At 37.0% G+C, this 18,808-nt stretch overlaps 1 protein-coding gene across 6 annotated transcripts in view; it reads right to left on the bottom strand.

The window, feature by feature from the left end:
• Positions 1-18,808, bottom strand: part of QKI (QKI, KH domain containing RNA binding) — a 151,741-nt gene that overhangs the window by 77,762 nt on the left and 55,171 nt on the right. For all 6 annotated transcript variants that reach the window (XR_007491294.1, XM_049765521.1, XM_049765522.1 and 3 more), the window contains exon 3: positions 6,534-6,650. Coding sequence is in view for 5 of the 6 variants with exons in the window: in XM_049765521.1 (XP_049621478.1) it covers positions 6,534-6,650 (117 nt within the window). In the remaining variant the exon portion in view is untranslated. The remainder of the gene's footprint in view (positions 1-6,533; positions 6,651-18,808) is intronic.

Raw genomic sequence — 18,808 nt, 5'->3', positions numbered from 1 at the left:
TAAAATACAAATCTAACCAATAAGAAAGGACAACTATTTTGCAATTCCTACTAAAATAAAAGGTCTAAAAGCAATCAAAAAGCATACCAAACTCTGCAGTGCACTATTTTGAAACTGTCCTTCAAAAGCAGGAATGAAAGTAACGCTGTATAAGTGCAGCATATTTCATCCTCTTCACTATCAATGTACTAGGTAAACAATGGACAGGTGTAGATATGAAACAGGAACCATATGGGATGCAGAGGATCAAACCCAGGTCAGCTATATGCAAGCCACGTACCCTATCCACTGTACTATTGCTCCAGATCTCCAAGCTAGTTTTTTTAAAAGCACATTTATGAGATAAGAATTACTTAGTATTGGATGATAAAACTGGAGCAATGATAAACATTTATTTTAATAAATTAATTAATAAAATTAGTCATTTAAAATTATTAAAATGAGTTAATCATTAATTAAAGAATTAATAAAGAAAGCCCTTCTACTTTGTAAACATCCAAGAAAATGCTTGCAGAGGAAACTGTGCCTGTAACCTACTCCCCAAATAACCATTCAGACAAAGTAAAGGGGAATATAGCAATAAAGGTGGCACACAGGAGATGGGTAATACTGCCACTGGATTATACATGATAAATGGTTTACTGAATTTTCAGAGCCTGACTACACATTCAATGCCCAGCGTCACCAGGAATGAACACTGAGTACAGAGCATCCCAAGATGCTCCCCCAAATCAATTTTTATATAAAGTTTTGTTTAAATAAACTATTTCTACAAGCCAAATGCTGTCATAAATTTAAATATAAAATCAAAAAGTAGGCTATTTTAAAACCCTGCTGTACTTGGTGTTACTTATCAGCAGCCAGCATGGCTAGTAAAACATTGTAATTGATCTATTTCAAAGTGCCAAGATAGCAAAAACAGCTTTTATGAACACCAAAAAAATCTAAGGACAGAACTCTCAAACAAATTTATTCTTACAGTCATCAACAGTGTCTTTACCCATTTTGTAAAACTGCCTTCCTATTACCTAACACAAACCTTCAATATCAATGTCAATTATTTAATGAAATGGATATGTTAGGAGAAAATGATTACAAAGAATCATATAAAATAAGGTTTACTATAACATACTAACATATTTATAACGCATAAAGAACAAAGAAAAATCCATATGATATACTAAAACAGTACATTTTCTAGTCTCTGAAACAAACAGAATCTAATGACTTTCAACTATGCTAAAAAGATCACATACTGGATTTCTGTAACCATGGTGCTTAAATAAATTTTATTTTTTAAAAAATCACATATTGGGATGGAAATAGTAGGTAAGATACTTGCTTTGCATGCAGGCAATCTAGGTTCAATTCCCAGCACCACACAGATTTTCCCCAAAACTCACCAGAAATGATCCATCCCTCACCTCAGAGCCAAGTGTGGCCCCAAGAAAATACCACAAAAATTACATACTAAGGGGGCCGGGCGGTGGCGCTAAAGGTAAGGTGCCTGCCTTGCCTGCGCTAGCCTTGGACGGACCTCGGTTAGATCCCCCGGTGTCCCATATGGTCCCCCAAGCCAGGAGCAACTTCTGAGCACATAGCCAGGAGTAACCCCTGAGTGTTACCGGGTGTGGCCCAAAAACCAAAAAAAAAAAAAAAAAAAAAAATTACATACTAAGTAAAATATATACTATAAAAATATAACAGGTTGCGGGGGGGGGGGGGGTCTGGAGAGATAGCACAGTGGTAGTAGGGCATTTGCCTTGCACGCAGCAGACCCAGGACGGGCAGCAGTTCAAATCCCGGCATCCCATATGGTCCCCAGTGGCTGCCAGGAGCAATTTTGAGTGCAGAGCCCTCAGAGCATATAGCACGGCTGGATGTGACCCAAAAACATATACATACACACGTACATACATACATACAAACAAACATAATCAGGCTGTAATAAACATTATAAAAAGTGCTAAAGGGGCCGAATAGATAGCATGGAGGTAAGGCATTTGCTTTGCATGCATAAGGATGGTGGTTCAAATCCCGGCATCCCATATGGTCCCCTGAGCCTGCCAGGAACGATTTCTGAGCCTACAGCCAGAAGTAACCCCTGAGCACTGCCGGGTGTGACCCAAAAACCAAAAACCAAAAAAAAAAAAAAAAAAAAGTGCTATAGAAAAATTAGAACGTGGGCCCGGAGAGATAGCACAGCGGTGTTTGCCTTGTAAGCAGCCGATCTAGAACCTAAAGTGGTTGGTTCGAATCCCGGTGTCCCCATATGGTCCCCTGTGCCTGCCAGGAGCTATTTCTGAGCAGATAGCCAGGAGTAACCCCTGAGCGTCGCCGGGTGTGGCCCAAAAACCAAAAAACAAAAACAAAACAAAACAAAACAAAACAAAAAAAAAAAAAAAAGGAAAAAGAAATATTAGAACGTAATATGTTGTGTATTTGCGATTCATATCCAAATACTGTTCCAATAACCTCTGTAAATCGTATTTCACAAAATATTGTTTCTCCAAAAATTTTTTTAAAAAAGGAAATCAAGGAGTCAGGGAGGTAGGTAGTTCAAAGGGCTGGCATATGTTTTACATGCAGGAGCCCAGGTTAGAGGCCCAGTGTCAGGTGACAGTCCTACCCCAACCTGACTACAGAAGGACCTCTGGTATGGCCAAAACATATACCCATCACATCCTCCCCCAAATAAAGAAGGAAAGGGGGAAAATGGTCAAATATACTGGGGGAAACATATACTTCAAAACTAAAAACCTATGACAAAACATCAGTTAAGATGCTGACCTTGTACCTGACACCCAACGTTCAATCCCAGCATCACACAGGGTCCCCTGAACACCTCCAAAGGGACCCCTGAAAACACAACCAAGGGTAATTCCAGTGTACCTGGGTTTGCACCCAACCCTTGCAAAAATGTAAACAAGTCAAACTTATATTATAATCAGTAAATCTGATTTTTCAATTCTGATGACAAGGACTTGGGCAGCATGAATGTGAATTTGCAATAAGACAAGTTTATATTACTGCAATACTAACTAGACCTGCTGGTTAGAAATGGCTTTCCTTTGTGTCAGAAGAGTAAAACTAGCATCTGAGGTTGCTGCACAGTCTCAACAAGACATTGCACAGACCCAAAATAGCTGATTCCATATGGCCTTTGGTATTAGGAGCCAGAATGGTCATTTGATCCCAAGGGTTTATCCCCTCAAGAGCCCTATCCAGAACTGCAGAAGCTCATTAGAAACTTCCCAAAGAGGGGCCAGAGGCATAGCATAGAGGTAGGATGTTTGCCTTGCAGCAGTCAACACAGGACAAACCCCAGTTCGATTCCCAGCATCCATGGTCCATATGGTCCATATGTTGTCGTCGTCCCCCACCCCCAGCATGCCAGGAGCGATTTCTGAGTGGAGAGCCAAGAGTAACCACTGAGCGCTGCTGGGTATGACACATACATACCCCCACCCCACAAAAAAAGAAAAGAAACTTCCGAAAGATTTGGCTTTTCCAGCTTTTTCCAGCTAAAGACGTTTCATCCATCAATACTTTCTGCAAAGAGCAGAGGTGAACAAACAAGCAGGACCACATGGTCCCACCAGGTTATGAAGGGTACACTCCCCCAAAGAGCAGTCCCAGAGAATGAAAGTGGTTTTTCCCTTGCTTAAAACCTGCAGCAAGGGGCCAGGGCAATGGCGCAAGTGGTAGTGCATTTGCCTTGTATGCACTAATATAGGACAGACCCCGGTTCTATCCCCAGGCATCCCATATGGTCCCCCAAGCCAGGAGCAATTTCTGAGCACATATCCAGGAGTAATCCCTGAATGCTACCAGTTGTGCCCCCCCCCAAAAAAAAAAACCTGCAGCAAATGATCACAAAAGCAGTAAAAGTATTGAAAATTAAAAATAGCTTCAAATGGGCCCAGAGAGAGCACAGCGCCGTTTGCCTTGCAAGCAGCCGATCCAGGACCAAGGTGGTTGGTTCAAATCCCAGTGTCCCATATGGTCCCCCGTGCCTGCCAGGAGCTATTTCTGAGCAGACAGCCAGGAGTAACCCCTGAGCAACGCCGGGTGTGGCCCCAAAACAAAACAAAACAAAACAAAACAAAAATAGCTTCAAACAACCAGGTATGTTATTGTCTTTCTTTCCCTTCCCCGCCCCAAATTAAAAGTAAATTAGATTAGGCCTCTAATGTGCTCTCCATACAAAATCTTTAAAGGGAGAGTTTTGTCTAGTCTACAATATGCCTTGATATACCTCTCATTTATAACCTAAACAATAATTCCTTTCCCAGATCTTTCCTGCAGGTCATACTCTCAAAGAACCAGAGAAATGCTGCATAAAATAGGCATGGCTTGCCCTCACTCACAAGAGTGTGCTTGTCTCAGGAAAGACACACACAGGCGCTTCCAGACCATTTGAGGCAAGTGATAAATTATAATTTATTTTATAACTTTATCAGCTTTTATAAAGACAAATGGTTTTAAAATAAAATGGTTTTTCATTTGAAACTCACTAAGTATTACTAGTCTATTACTTTATCAGTACTTTTTCACCTCCATCTGCTTAAAACTGATATATCAACCATAAAAGTAACCAAAAACAGGGGGCTACTTTCTTTGTGGGCTACTTAAATGTTCTTTCCAAAATTTGCCCTCATGAAACATGAGGCTTGGATTGTTTTTCCAGATGTGCTGGGAGTCCCAAAGCCACACAAGGCCATTCCTGGGAAGCCACAAAGTGCATACAAGGTGACACTCTTCAGTCCTTGAGCTATTCACCTAGCCCACAATGTGAACTTAAACATTAAACATACTGTGTTATTATGTTAAATATCATTAAAAGCAAACATTCAATGATTACTCACTACAGACCAAACTCTCTTTAGGTGCTTTACAAACTAATTTAAGGCTCACAAGCACCTGAGAAAAATAGCAACATTGCTACTTCTCTTATACATGGCAGCCACCAAAAAAAAAAAAAAAAAATCAAGTAATTTATCCCAGATCACGAACTGTCTAAGCAATAAAAGCAAGATGCAAACCAAAGCAAGCAATTTGGCTAGAGTTCACTCTCCAAACCACTGTTCTTATGTCAAAGTTGACAAAAGACGGTCTTCAAACAACATATCTAACCTAGGTGGAAAAGAGAATTCAAATCGCAATACACAATTCCAAATCTAAGCCTTGGCAATATCTATAGGGGTCACCTCATTGTACTTAGACAATTAAATTAGCATGATTATTTTGTGGAGATGTGCCTGTAAGTATAAACCTGAAAATCAAAACTGTAAGGCCATCCAAGAATGCCAGTCAGATGATTGAGAATATATATGTTTACTTTTATTTTTCAAAAGGCTTTGTTTTTAAACATAACTAACTTGCAAACATTGCTCGAGAAAACTCACATGCTTGCTTTAAAGTACCTTTAAGCACAGCTGAGACATGAACCAATTATAGGTAAAGCATAATCAATATTATTGAAGACTATTTCTCTCCCTAGCCTTTTGTACTAAGGCTTTAAGTACAAAGTCATTATCTGTTGGGAGAGACGATGATGGTGATTTGAGATTCAACAGTGTATGTATGGCATTGCTATCATGAAGAGGTGCAAGCTGAGAAAAGAAGTGCATTAAAATAAGAGCCTTTCCTTCCAAAAGCTTTGCATAGCAATTCCACGCAGATGAGCCAACAAGCTGACCACTGTTAGACCACTTGATATACCTTTCAATGACAGGTTTTTATTCCACCCTTCCCAATATTTAAACTCTGACAATAAAAATCCAGCATTTTTAAAACTCAGTCAAACCAATTTTATACTGATAGAAATTCAAAAGTAACTTGCCTTACATATCACTGAATAAAAGAAAACTAGTCCAATAAAACCTCCTTAAAAACAGTATTTGAATTGAATGGTTGGGTCTTTGTAATTAGCTAAACAAGTAATAGCAGGAGATCAAAAAATACCAAAACACAAACAATATGCTTTAAAGTAAAATGTTTTAAAAACTTATCATCAGCATAAAATATTAAAGTACAAATGAGATCCTATGACTAGTTTTAAGCCTTTTATCATCATTGATGCCTGCTCTCCCAATAATCCAACAAATAACCAAAATTAATTTTATATTTTAATAGTCTTAGTTTTATATATAATATATTTTATATTGTTTTCTATATCGTTTATATATAACACATATTATATATATATATATATATATATATATATATATATATATATATATATATATATATATATATATATATATATATATAAAGATACGTGACTAATTTCCAAATTGGCATCTGCTCAAGAGTCAATACAAATTAAGATGCCACCATGAAGTGAATGATAGATTTAGCTGACTAAATTAAAAAATAGTAATTAACAAGGAAAATAATTTCGTGACACTTCTGAAGTTCAACTTTCTGACAAAAAAAAATGCTTTTAGCAGATCTGGATGTTTTGGGTCGTTAGAATGTAAAAGTATAAGTAAATGGTTCATAGGAAAACTGCACTGTTTAAGACTTACCTTCTTTTTATCCCTCATTGAGCCTTTGCCTCGGACCATTATCTTACATCCTGTTTCTGCTTCAAGTTGTTTAGCTGTAAGTCCTCTGGGTCCAAGAATTCTCCCCACAAAATTAAACTGGGGAAGAAAAGAAAAGGCACCATACATTATTTGAATGCTTACTTGAATTTATACATAGTTCCTTACATATTTTAAAGTATATATTAACTTTTTATAGTGTTAACCTTTCCCAATATTTTCATTTTCTCAGAATAAATTTTTTAACTAAATTGAAATAAAATTAAAAGAACTTCTTCAAGAATTTCTTGACAAGGATTAAAAATGTAGTAACTCAAAATTCTGTATAAATTTTTCATGTTTTAATACAAATTATATTCCTCAAGCAAGTCCTACATTGAATTGTCCATCAAGACGTATTCTAAATAAATGCAAAAGTATTTGGAAACATGACAAAAATCTTAGCTGCCACGTCCTTCTACAAAACTCTTTGTAAGAACAGTGGTTTGGAGACTATTCATTATGTTTAATATACTGCCTTCTCTATGGAAATCCTTGGCAGAAAAAATATCCTGTCATTTTTTTTCTAAGACAAAATCTATACTTACTCCAAAAGAAATGTCCAGAGATCATTGTTTTGTGGGGGCTGGAGGATGAACTGCGGATCACTAACTATAGACTCATCCTAGAACTATGTGCTTAGATCTCAAGAATACATTTTCCATCAAATTCACTCACCGCAATATTTTACATCTGTAACCTTACTTTCCTTAATTTGTATCATTTCTACCTCTCACTTTTATATTACTTTTACTCACTTTACTATTAGTCTTCCACTAACTTTGAATTGTTTTTGTAAATAGAAAGTTGTTTTTGGCCAGAGAGATAGCATGGACATGGGGTGTACGCCTTGCATGCAGAAGGACGATAATTCGAATCTTTCCTGACATTCCATATGGTCCCCGAGCCTGCCAGGAAAGATTTCTGAGCAGAGCCAGGAGTAACCCCTGAGTGCTGCCGGGTGTGACCCAAAAAAAAAAAAAAAAAGGAGGATGTTCTTAAAAAGTACATTACCAAACCTGAAGTATTCACATATAATTTTAATGCCCATCAAATATATATTGGCTCTGGATATTGAAAATTAAATTCTTCTCACTCACATGTCATCTATATTAAAGAATTTAAAGGGGGGCTGAGAGGGTTAACCATGATTTCCACATGGGTGCTTCTTATATATTCAATCAAAAACTCAGGTCCTTGAGCTTCCAAACTACAATTGTTTTTCTTGCATTGGTGCTACTCTAATGTTTCATTTTTTTTTTTTTGCTAAGATTTATTAAGATCATGAGTTAAGAAAGCCAAGGTGCTTCACCACTACTTTGCAGTCAAGATTTTTCTAACTTTACTTCTCAAAGCATTGACTGTTTACAAAATGTGATCTGCAAATGAGAGAGACAGATCGTACACAAGTACACAGGTGAAAGAAAATCTTCCTGGGAGGAGGGGATTTGGGAGAGGGCTATAGCTTTTCTCACCCAGAGTTGAGACTCACAGAACTTTAAGTTCTTGGCTAAACTTTACAAGACAAACAACTCTACAAATTCTGGAATCTGCCTGGACCAGCTCTTTAAATTCAGATCAAAACCCTTGATCCTTGTCTACTTCCTCTGCTATTAATACCTAATCTACCTCCTTACCCCAACCTAAACTCTGCCATCCATTTAACATTAGTGCCTTAACAAATTAACAATGCACTTTCTTTCAAAAGTGACTCATCTACCCAATTTTCAATTTGAATAACTCAAGCTTTATATTCTTGAGTTTAAAATCTGAAAGCACATAGAGCTCCATTAATATTCTAGCTCCAATACTAGAGAATACAGAATAAAGACGAATTTAAAAGGAATTTAAATTTAAGTGTCTGAATTATAAAAGAGTGATACCAATATATAATAGATCTGTGGTGATGCTTGCATGTGTGTACCACATACATCCTATAAATGATTGAATACTAGGTATGATTTACCTAATAAATCACTACTATCACGTTTCTTCACTTCTAGTGAGAACCATATTTCTCCTTAGTTTTTACAGTGGATTATAACTAATTGTCAATTATTAACTAATTGTTAACTAAGCTTGCATTCTTAAAATAAACTCAGCTTCCTAATGATATGTTATTATTTTTAAAAAATATATAAAAATTAATATACTTCAGAAAATCTCAGGCCCAAAATTGTCCACCAAAAGGGGTATTATCAGTAGCAAAATTCTTCTACAAGACTCCAGGAAAATCTTATCACTTCAGAAAAACTGAAGAAAAAGTAAAAATGATAAACACAGGGCCCGGAGAGATAGCACAGCGGCGTTTGCCTTGCAAGCAGCCGATCCAGGACCAAAGGTGGTTGGTTCGAATCCCGGTGTCCCGTGCCTGCCAGGAGCTATTTCTGAGCAGACAACCAGGAGTAACCCCTGAGCACCGCCGGGTGTGGCCCAAAAACTAAAAACCAAAAAAAAAAAAAAAAAAAAAAAAAAAAAGATAAACACAGTAACTGATCCATCCCTGCTCAGAGAACAGCTATACCCAAGCATCTATCTCACTTGCAAGTAAGAATCTTCAATTTTCTCTAGAAAACCTGAAACATCCCAGAGAAAAGACTTCCATGTTTGTGTTCAATGGACAAAATAAAGCTAATTCCAATTGTTTTTTAATTTTGAAAAATTTTTATGATATCTTTATTTAAACACCATGATTACAAACATGATTGTAGTTGGGTTTCAGTCATAAAAAGAACACCTAGACTCCAGTGTGAACCAAGTTCACCAAAAGTCTGAGGCAGCTTTGACAGAGAAACAGAATTTGAGAAAGCAGCAGGATAAGATAGCTCCTACAGGAAGGACGGTGACAGCTAGTCGAAGACACCGTTCAACTATTTTCTAAAATAGTTGTTAAAAGAACTGATGTGAGATTTAGTTTGATTCACTTGTCTCCAATGTTTATTTCCAGCATTTTTCATCCATTCTAGTACTATCCATGTGTGCATCAACCATAACTTATTCCAGATTTCAATGTAAGTTTTCAATAGCTTACCATAAAGTTTAAAAGAATCTGGAGACTTTTCATTGATATGCTTTTATCAAATTAAAAAATTTCCTTCCATATTGTATGTCTTAATCCTTATCATTAAGCAACCCAAATGCCCAACTATGAATGAATGAATAAATGTACATGCACATAATAGAATTCTAAGCATCTCAAATTTGCCATGAAAAGGCTGGAACTAGAGGGTAGCGTGTTGAGTGGCCAGTCAGACAAGAGGAATGCACACAGAATAACTGATCGTATGTGGGACTTAAACACGACAAGGTAGCAACAAAGGGTACACAGTTAGAAGGTTCCACAATTAGATTTGTGTTGGGGTTGGGGGCAAGGAATGCAAGGAAAAGGTACTAGGAACCTTGTAAAGGGAAACAAGTATAAAGGTGATAGATGCACTGTTGAAATTATGTACATAGAAAAGCATTAATAATAATACTGGAAATCCTCATACCTTAATCAACTAGTATTGTAAATCACAGTACTTCAAATTAAAAAATAATGTTTATGCCCTTTTGGGGAAATCAAGGGGACTAAACCTCAGGGGGTTAATCCTGACTTGAACCTTGAACCACTCTTAAGAGGTGCTCAGGGAGCTATATTGGATGCTGAGGATTAAGCCCAAGTGGCAGCATGCAAGGCAAGTACCCTCCCCAAGGTATTCTCTCCTACCCCACAAAAAAAAAAAAAGTTAATCTTGAAAAAATAATTTCTAATCCCTTCCTCCTTCTTTGCTAAATTTAAACATAAGCAGATGTTTAAATTCATCACATTTCTTCATCTTCTAGTGAGAATCATATTTCTCCTTTGTTCTTATAACTATCAATTGTTAAACTAAGCTTGCATTCCTAAAATAAACCCAGCTTCTTAATGATACATTATTATTCTTAAAAAAATTAATATATTCAATTTGCTAGTAGTTTGGCAATGGGTTTATTTTCATTTACATACATTAAACTTAACAAGGGAGATGAAAAATCTGCACAATGAAAACTATAAGATGGTGTAAAAAGAAATAATGAAAAATAATTAAATAAAAGTGTAGTCTGTATTCATGGATTGGAAGCAATCCACATAGAGTTTAAATGGCCATTTTAACCAAACAACAAGATTCAAGCACTGCTTTTAAGAAAACAGAAAAGGGGCTGGAGAGGTGGCACAGAGCAGTAAAGCATCTCTGCCTTGCCAGCGCTAGCCTAGGATGGACCCGAGGTTCGCTCCCCCAGCGTCCCGTGTGGTCCCCCTAGCCAGGAGCAATTTCTGAGTACATAGCCAGGAGTAACCCCTGAGTGTCGCTTGGGTATGCCCCCCACAAAAAAAGGAAAGAAAATAGAACATCACTAAAGTTTGTGTGGTACCACAACTAATCAAAAATAATCCTGAGAAAAAGGTGAGGAATGTAGGCTACAGTTCCACCAATTGAAAGTCAAACTACAAAGCAATGGTAATAGTGTAGTATTGAAGTAAAGTAAAAAGAACCACAAGGGGGCCAGACCAGTACAAGGGTTAGAACAAAGAATAAAGCACTTCTGCTGCAAATCAGGCACTGCATATGGTCAGGAGTAAGCCTTGAGCTACAACCAAGTATGGCAAAAAATAAAAATTTAAAAAATAAGACATACAGATAGGTTGAAGCTCAGTGGTACAGCTTCTGACTTGCATGTGTAAGATGAAAGACAGGGATAGGGAAAAGAGAAGGAGAGGGAAACAAATAAGGATGGGAGGAAAGAGAGGCGATGATGGGGGGAGGGATGGAGAGAATGAGATATCACCAATGGAAGAGAATTTAGAGCCAAGAAATAAATCCAAACATGTATTGAATAAAATTATAACCAAGGATCCAGAAAGCAAAGAACAGTGAAAGAAGTTCTCCAAATGAGGCTGGGAAAGCTGGACAGTCAACAAATGATACTGAAAATTTCATAAAGCCACAGGAAGAGAAAACAGATGACTAACATCCCTCTCTAATTTAACACAAAGGGAATAAGTTAACTTAGAGGGTGGTGTGCTTGTTTTGCACAGGGCCAACCAGGGTTTGCTCTCTGCCATCACACATAAGCTCTGTGAGCAGAGTCAGGAGTAAGCACTGTCAGGTATGACCCAAAACAACAACAACATATATATATATATATATATATATATATATATATATATATATATATAACACATATGTATAAATTTTGCCAGGTAACACAACAACTCCACTCTTAAGTACCTACTCAAAGAATGTGAAAACACTAATTAAAAAATACATTCAGCACTCATATGTTCATTGCAGCTCTATCTGCAATAAACCTATGGGAATAGTACACATGGGCAAATGAGTGGATAAAAATGATGTGGCATATACACACAAGAGGATACTATTCAGCTATTTTTAAACAAGATGACAAAGTTGTATACTATGCCCCTAAGGGATCATACTAACTGGAATATCGATGATCTCACTCATGGATTGAGGATGTTCGGTGGTTCAGAAAAGTATTACTGCCCTGCATGTATGTGTAGGACCCTCAATATTCACACCATAAAATACCTGCCACCTGAAACCAATCCGTTCAAGCAAATACAACACTTATTTCTTTGAAAAGCAACTCTGGCCCAGATGATCTCACTCATGTGGAATAAACAATTCTCACAGCAATGCTGAGTTATCAAAGTTTATAAGGGGCCCAATGAACCGTGACTGATGTATTAGGACTTTGTGAAGAATGAATCATGATATAAGGGCAGATGTTTAAAAAGGTATGCATATATTCCCGAAGTCAGGTAGCTTTAACTCAGTTAAACAAATTGTGGGTTTGAAGGGGCTTTACCTCAATTAACAAATCTGTAGGGGCTGAAGAAATAGTATGGGAGAAAGGCACACTGTAAACCTTGCACATGACAACTCCAGTTAGATTCTGAGCACTTCAACACCACCAGCAGTGACCTCTGAACAGAAAGCCATAAACCCTGAACACTGCTGAGTGGCACCAAAAAAAGAGGGCAGGGGTGTGTGGATAAATTGGCCTGTCATTTTCGTTTCTCCTGTTTCTTCACTTTGAACAATAAAATTCTACTGGTCTCAAAACATGTCAGGATATAGTCCTTTCCTTTTTTCCAGTCAACTTACATAAGACAGCTGCTATTTCTTCATTGGCTATTGAGTACAAGCCAATGGCGAGAGACGACAGGCCAACATCCCAGACAAAAACAGATGCAAAGCTCCTCAACAAAATACTAGCAAATAGAATCAAACAGCTCATCAAGGTTATACACCATGACCAAGTAATTCATCCCAGAGATGCAAGGATGATTAAACATATACAAGTCAATCAATAACACAATATCAGTAAAAGAAAATTTTAAATCATATGATCATATCAATAGATGCATAGAAAGCATTTGACAGGCTCCAACACCTGTTCATGATTAAAAACTCAACAAGATGAGAATTAAAGGAACTTTTTTCAATATAGTCAAGGCCATTGACCACAAGCCCACAGAAAATATTATACTCAATGGGGAAAAAACTAAAGCCTTTCCTCTAAGATCTGGCACACTTCCCTCGCCACTTCTACTCAATATAGTACGGGAAGTATCTGACATAGCAATCAGGTTAGAAAAAGATATCAAGAGCATCCAAATAGGAAAAGAAGTAAAGCTCTTATTCTTTCCAGATGACATGATACTGTATCTAGAAAATCCTAATGACTAGAAAAAAGCTTCTAGAAACAATAAATTTGTATAGTAAAGTGGCAGGCTACAAAATTAAAGTGCAAAAATCCATGGCATTTTTATATTCAAATAATGAAAGAAAAGGAAAAGACATTAAAAAAAATCCCGGAGCAGGAACCAGCAGTAGGGCATTTGCCTTGCACACAGCTGATCCAGGACAGATGGTGGTTCAAATCCCAGCATCCCATATGGTCCCCCAAGCCCATTCTCAATTGTGCCTCAGAAAATCAAGTACCTCGGAATCAATCAAACTAAAGAGGTGAGAGACCTATAACAGAGACATCAAGAAATAAGAGGACACAAAGAAATGGAGACATTTACCCTGCTCTTCAATTGGGAGGAATAATATCATTAATATAACAATACTTCCCAAAGCATTACACTATGTGATGCAATCCCTCTAAGAATAACCAGGACGTTTTTTCAAAGAAATGGATCAAACACTCCTGACATTTATTTGGAACAATAAGCGTCAGTTGCTAAAGCAACTCTTGGGGAAAAAAGATAAGAAGCATCACTTTCCCCAACTTTAAACTGTACTATAAAGCAGTAGTCATTAAGACTACACGGTAATGGAATAAAGACAAACCTTCAAATCAATGGGATAGTCTTGAGTATTCTGAAACTGACCTCCAGATATACTACCAATTCATCTTTGATAAAGGGACAAGAAATACATTGTGGAGCAAGAAAAGCCTCTTCAACAGTGGTGCTGGGAAAACTAGACAACATGCAAAAAAGTGAACTCAGATCTCTCTATAACACCATGTGTAAGGTCAAATCAAAATAGATTATAGACCTTGATAGTAGTCCTGAAATCATAAGGTATGAAAGCATAAACGAAACACTCCATGACATGAAGCTAAAGGCATCTTCAAGTAAAAAAACACCACTGTCCAAATGGAAGCAAAGCTAAACAAATGGGACTACATTAAACTGAGTAGCTTCTGCACTTCAAAGGAAATGAGGACCACTAGGACACAAACGCTACCCACGAAATGGGAGAAACCATTCATTTAATCAATACACATCTGATATTTAAGATATCTAAAATATACAAGGTACTGCTAGAACTTAGCAAGAAGAAAAATACATCTAACCCTCTCCAAAAAATAGGAAGAAATAAACATTTACTCAAAGAAGAAATAAAGATGGCCAAAAGGTACATATAAAAATGTTCCACATCACTAAACATTAGGAAAATGCAAATCAAAACAATAACGAGATGCCAGAAAGTAGCACATATCACAAAGAACAAGAATAACCAGTGCTGGCACAGATGCGGGGAGAGGGGTACTCCCATTCACTGTTGGTGGAAATGCCGACTGGTACAGCTTTTTTGGAAGGGAAAAAAAAAAAAAACAAAAAACTAAGAGTCCTCAAAAAACTAGAAATTGAGCTCTCATATGATCTGCCAATACCAAGGTATACAGCCTTGGAAATATAAATAAATAAATAAATAAATAAATAAATAAATAAATAAATAGCCACCATGCAGAAAAGCACTCTGCATTCCTATGTTCATGGCAACAATACTATTCACGATAGCCAGAATCTGGAAATGACCCAAGAACAGGTGAGTGCCTTAAAAAAAAAAAAAAAAACTGTGGTACATCTACACAATAGAGTACTATAGTGTCACTAAGAAAAAAGAAGTCATGAAATCTGCTTATTTATAGATAAATATTAACAGTATTATGATGAGTGAAATGAGAGGGAATGAGATAGAATAATAACATAGAATAATCCCACTCATTTGTGGAATATAAGACAAAAAAAGAATATTATAATAATATCCAGAGACAATAGAGATGAGAGCCAGGAGGGCCAGCCCATGGTAGGAAGCTTGCCACAAAGAGCAGTGAGCGTGGTAAGAGTAAAGATGGGGCCACAAGGACAATGATAGTTGGAATTGATTCTTCTGTACAAGAACCAAGTGCTGAAAGAGGATAAAGTGACATGCATGGTATCCCTTCATTAACAATACTGCAAACCACAGTGTCAAAAGGGGGGGGGGGGGGCAAAATGCCCCCAGAGAACGATTGGGGTGTAGGAAAAGTGCACCAGTGAAAGGGAGTATACATTTTATGACTGAAACTCAATTATGAACAATTTTGCAACCGCGGTGCTTAAATAACTATTAATTTAAAAAATAGAAACAAATGGTGAAACCACTTAGACCACCTAGGATTTCTCTCTAGGTTCTACGTGTTGTTATGGAGCTATTTTTTATTATGGATCTATATATTATAGCGATCCTGTACTTTAAATTCATATTTTGTAGTCTCTCAGGTCAACTTTGGGAACTTTTTTTGTTTTCGGACTATGGTCACATTTAATTTCCAAATAAAGTATGTTGATGTAGACTTTATCTCGCTTTTCTTTGTAACACTGACAAAATCTCTAGCCAGGTCCCATTTGCATTCCTTACTGGTCTTCGCCAGCCTTTTAAAAGAATGTTCTGCTCAAGCTGATTGAGAGCGATTTCAGTAATAGTTGTAATTACCTACCATGGCTCTAAGTATCTGTCTACTTACAGCTTCTGCAATGCTTGCCAATCTGCAGCTGTCTGACCCTGAACTCCTGACCCTGCTTGCCATACAGGTTGAGGTAGAACATTCAGGCATTAAAAGCCTAAGTCTGATTATTGCTAATATGCTTATTTTGACTCTATTCTCCTCTCCCTATTACTAGCATGTGAACAATCTTAGAAAACTATGACCATTTTTCTTCCATTTATTTTGGGGTTTTTGTTTGGTTCTGGTTTTGGGGTTACACCCAGCAGTGTTCACTTACTCCTGGCAGTCTCGAGGAGCCGTACGGGATGGCAGTCGTTGAGCCTGGTTTGAGGGCACACAAGCAAGCACCCTGTCCTCTGCACTGTCTCGCTGGTCTTTCTTCAATTTGGTTTACTTCTCTTTATAAACAAAAATTAAGCTTTCAAAGTCTGAATCTGCTCCTTATAATATCTACAGTCCCTGTGGATTTGCTGTATTTCTATCATTTCTTCAGATTGGGGGGGGGGGGGGCGGGGGGGTTGGATCACACCCAGCAGCACTCAGGGATTACTCCTGACTCTGCTCAGAAATCGCTCCTGGCAGACTCGGGGGAACATATAGCCAAAAAAAAAAAAAAAGGGGGGGGGGGGGTAATTCAAAATAAATAAATAAATATATGCTGTTTAAAAAAAAATATATATATATATGCTGTTTATGAAAAAAAGAATCTTCACATCCCATCTCTGACTTTTTTTTTTTTTTTTTGGCTTTTGGAGCAATTTTTAATCAAATAGAAAATCTCTTATTTTCAAATTCAACTCCTTAAAACATTCATCCACTGTTTGCTTTGTAGTAAGTAATAAAAGTTATAGATTGGGCAGAGGGACAGAAGGAAGAAAACTGAAAAGAGGACAAGGAGGAGGAGAAAAAGAGAAAAATTGTGACCTTGACCATGTCTTCCAAAGCCTTCCAGTCACAGTAATAGCTATACTCTATACTGATTCGTATCCAATACAACTTTTAAACAAAGGCCAAAACTATACATAATAATATATAATAATGTGGCAAGTATTCTGGAACTTTATATTTTGAAAGGAGGTAGGTGGCCCAGCACTTTGAACAACTAAACTGTGGTTGTTGTAATTTTGCTGGTCTATATCTCAAGACATATAAACACTTAGAAGAAAGATCCTGTTGGAACATCCTCTTCTTGCTGAAATTATAGCATTTAGACTGCATCAAAAAAAAATATCAAACCTCTTCTTGATGCAACCACAGCATTTAAACTGCATAGACAAAGACTTTAACCACATTAAGTGATGCTCAGAATTATTACTTATAAAAGTTTTAAAACCCCTAAGACTGCCAAAATGGACTGTGTAACAATTTTTCCTAGTACTAAAAAATGAACCATTCTGGTCAGAAAGATTTCACAAGGTTTCAGGCATATTCCCTGTGTGTAACTTGATCCACGGCAAATGATACCCATGCATCACACAGCACAGCACTGAAGACACCCCAAAACATTGCCAGAGAGTGGCCTGGGCCCAAGTAGGAAGGCAACCTTGAGCCCAAAGTGAACAGCCTCATAGGTTGACTAAGAAGTACCAGAATTCTCAGGTGACCCCTGAGAATACCACACACATAAAGAACTTCACTGCCCAAGGACCCGCTGAGCAGCTTAAGTGTGTTAAAGTACATACAACTGAGATCCAATACCACCAAAACTGTCAAGGTCATCCTTTTCAAAATGCTGTAAGTAGAGAAGGAAAAAATTAATCACAGCAGCTGCTTTGTCTACTGCAACTAATTTCCAAGTTAATATCGTTTGCCTTGTATTAAAATTCATTGTGTTGATATATCACGCTAGTTCTGCAGCTTCATTCAATTAAAACAATGTCACAACAGATTCAAAGAAAATCATTTCAAATAGCCTGAGTTAACTGTAATAATAAAGGGGAAAGAAGGGAAAGAGAGGGGAAAGATGCTCATTAACCCCTCTATTTAGTACAGACCTTCTCTGTGGCTTACCAATTACATTTATTTCAAGTTGCAAGTTAATTTCTAAAGATGAGGTCAGCAACAATCATGTCTAATGCTATTCAGTGATGCTCACTTCATTTTAAATAAAAATGATAGATCTCTCCCACTGACAAAATGTATAACGTTATGGCAATCTTTCCATTAGCCTTTTAAGAAGAAACCTACAATTAAATATAAAATCTGTGATACACTATCAGAATAGACAACAAAGCATCTGATAAAATACTTCCAAAAAATAAGAATAATTTCTGCTTACAACTTTAGAATAAGCTATTTTAAAAAGAATAGACATTTCTTCAGATCCTTCTTTACTGAAGGATTCATAATATTTTTATATATTATAATCTAGTATATATTTAATGTGATTGTAAGTAACATTACAAACCTGATATCATATAAGTTAACGTAGTTATGAGATGGATGAATGTTTTGGTGGGTTTTTTGTTGTTTGGGTTTTTGTTTGTTTGTTTGTTTTGGTTTTGGGCCACATGTGGCAGCGCTCAGGGATTACTCCTGGATCTGTGCTCAAAAATTACTCCTGACAGGCACTGGGAACCATATGGGATGGCTTGATGAGATATCAAACCGGATAGGTTCTGAATCAGCCATGAGCAAGGCAAATGCCTTAACCACCGAGCTATTGCTCAGGCCCCCACAAATAAATATTATGAATTCTTTCATCTCTTAACAGATGAACAAAAAGGAGAACAACTCTAGCCAACACTATGAGCCTATCTTATGCATAAATGCAAGATAAAAGAAAAGCCATGACCATTTAGCACAACAGTTTTTAATTAAAAATACCCTAACAGTTATATCAAGGCCTTATGCTTTGGGATAAAGCAAAGGCTTATCCATTTTCAGCTTAATTCAAGATAAGGAGCCAAAACTATACCTCTTGAATAAAGTTCTGATTTATG

This window comes from Suncus etruscus, chromosome 18 (genome assembly GCF_024139225.1).
Source record: "Suncus etruscus isolate mSunEtr1 chromosome 18, mSunEtr1.pri.cur, whole genome shotgun sequence".
NCBI lineage: Eukaryota > Metazoa > Chordata > Mammalia > Eulipotyphla > Soricidae > Suncus > Suncus etruscus.
This window is presented reverse-complemented; position numbering and strand designations above follow the sequence as displayed.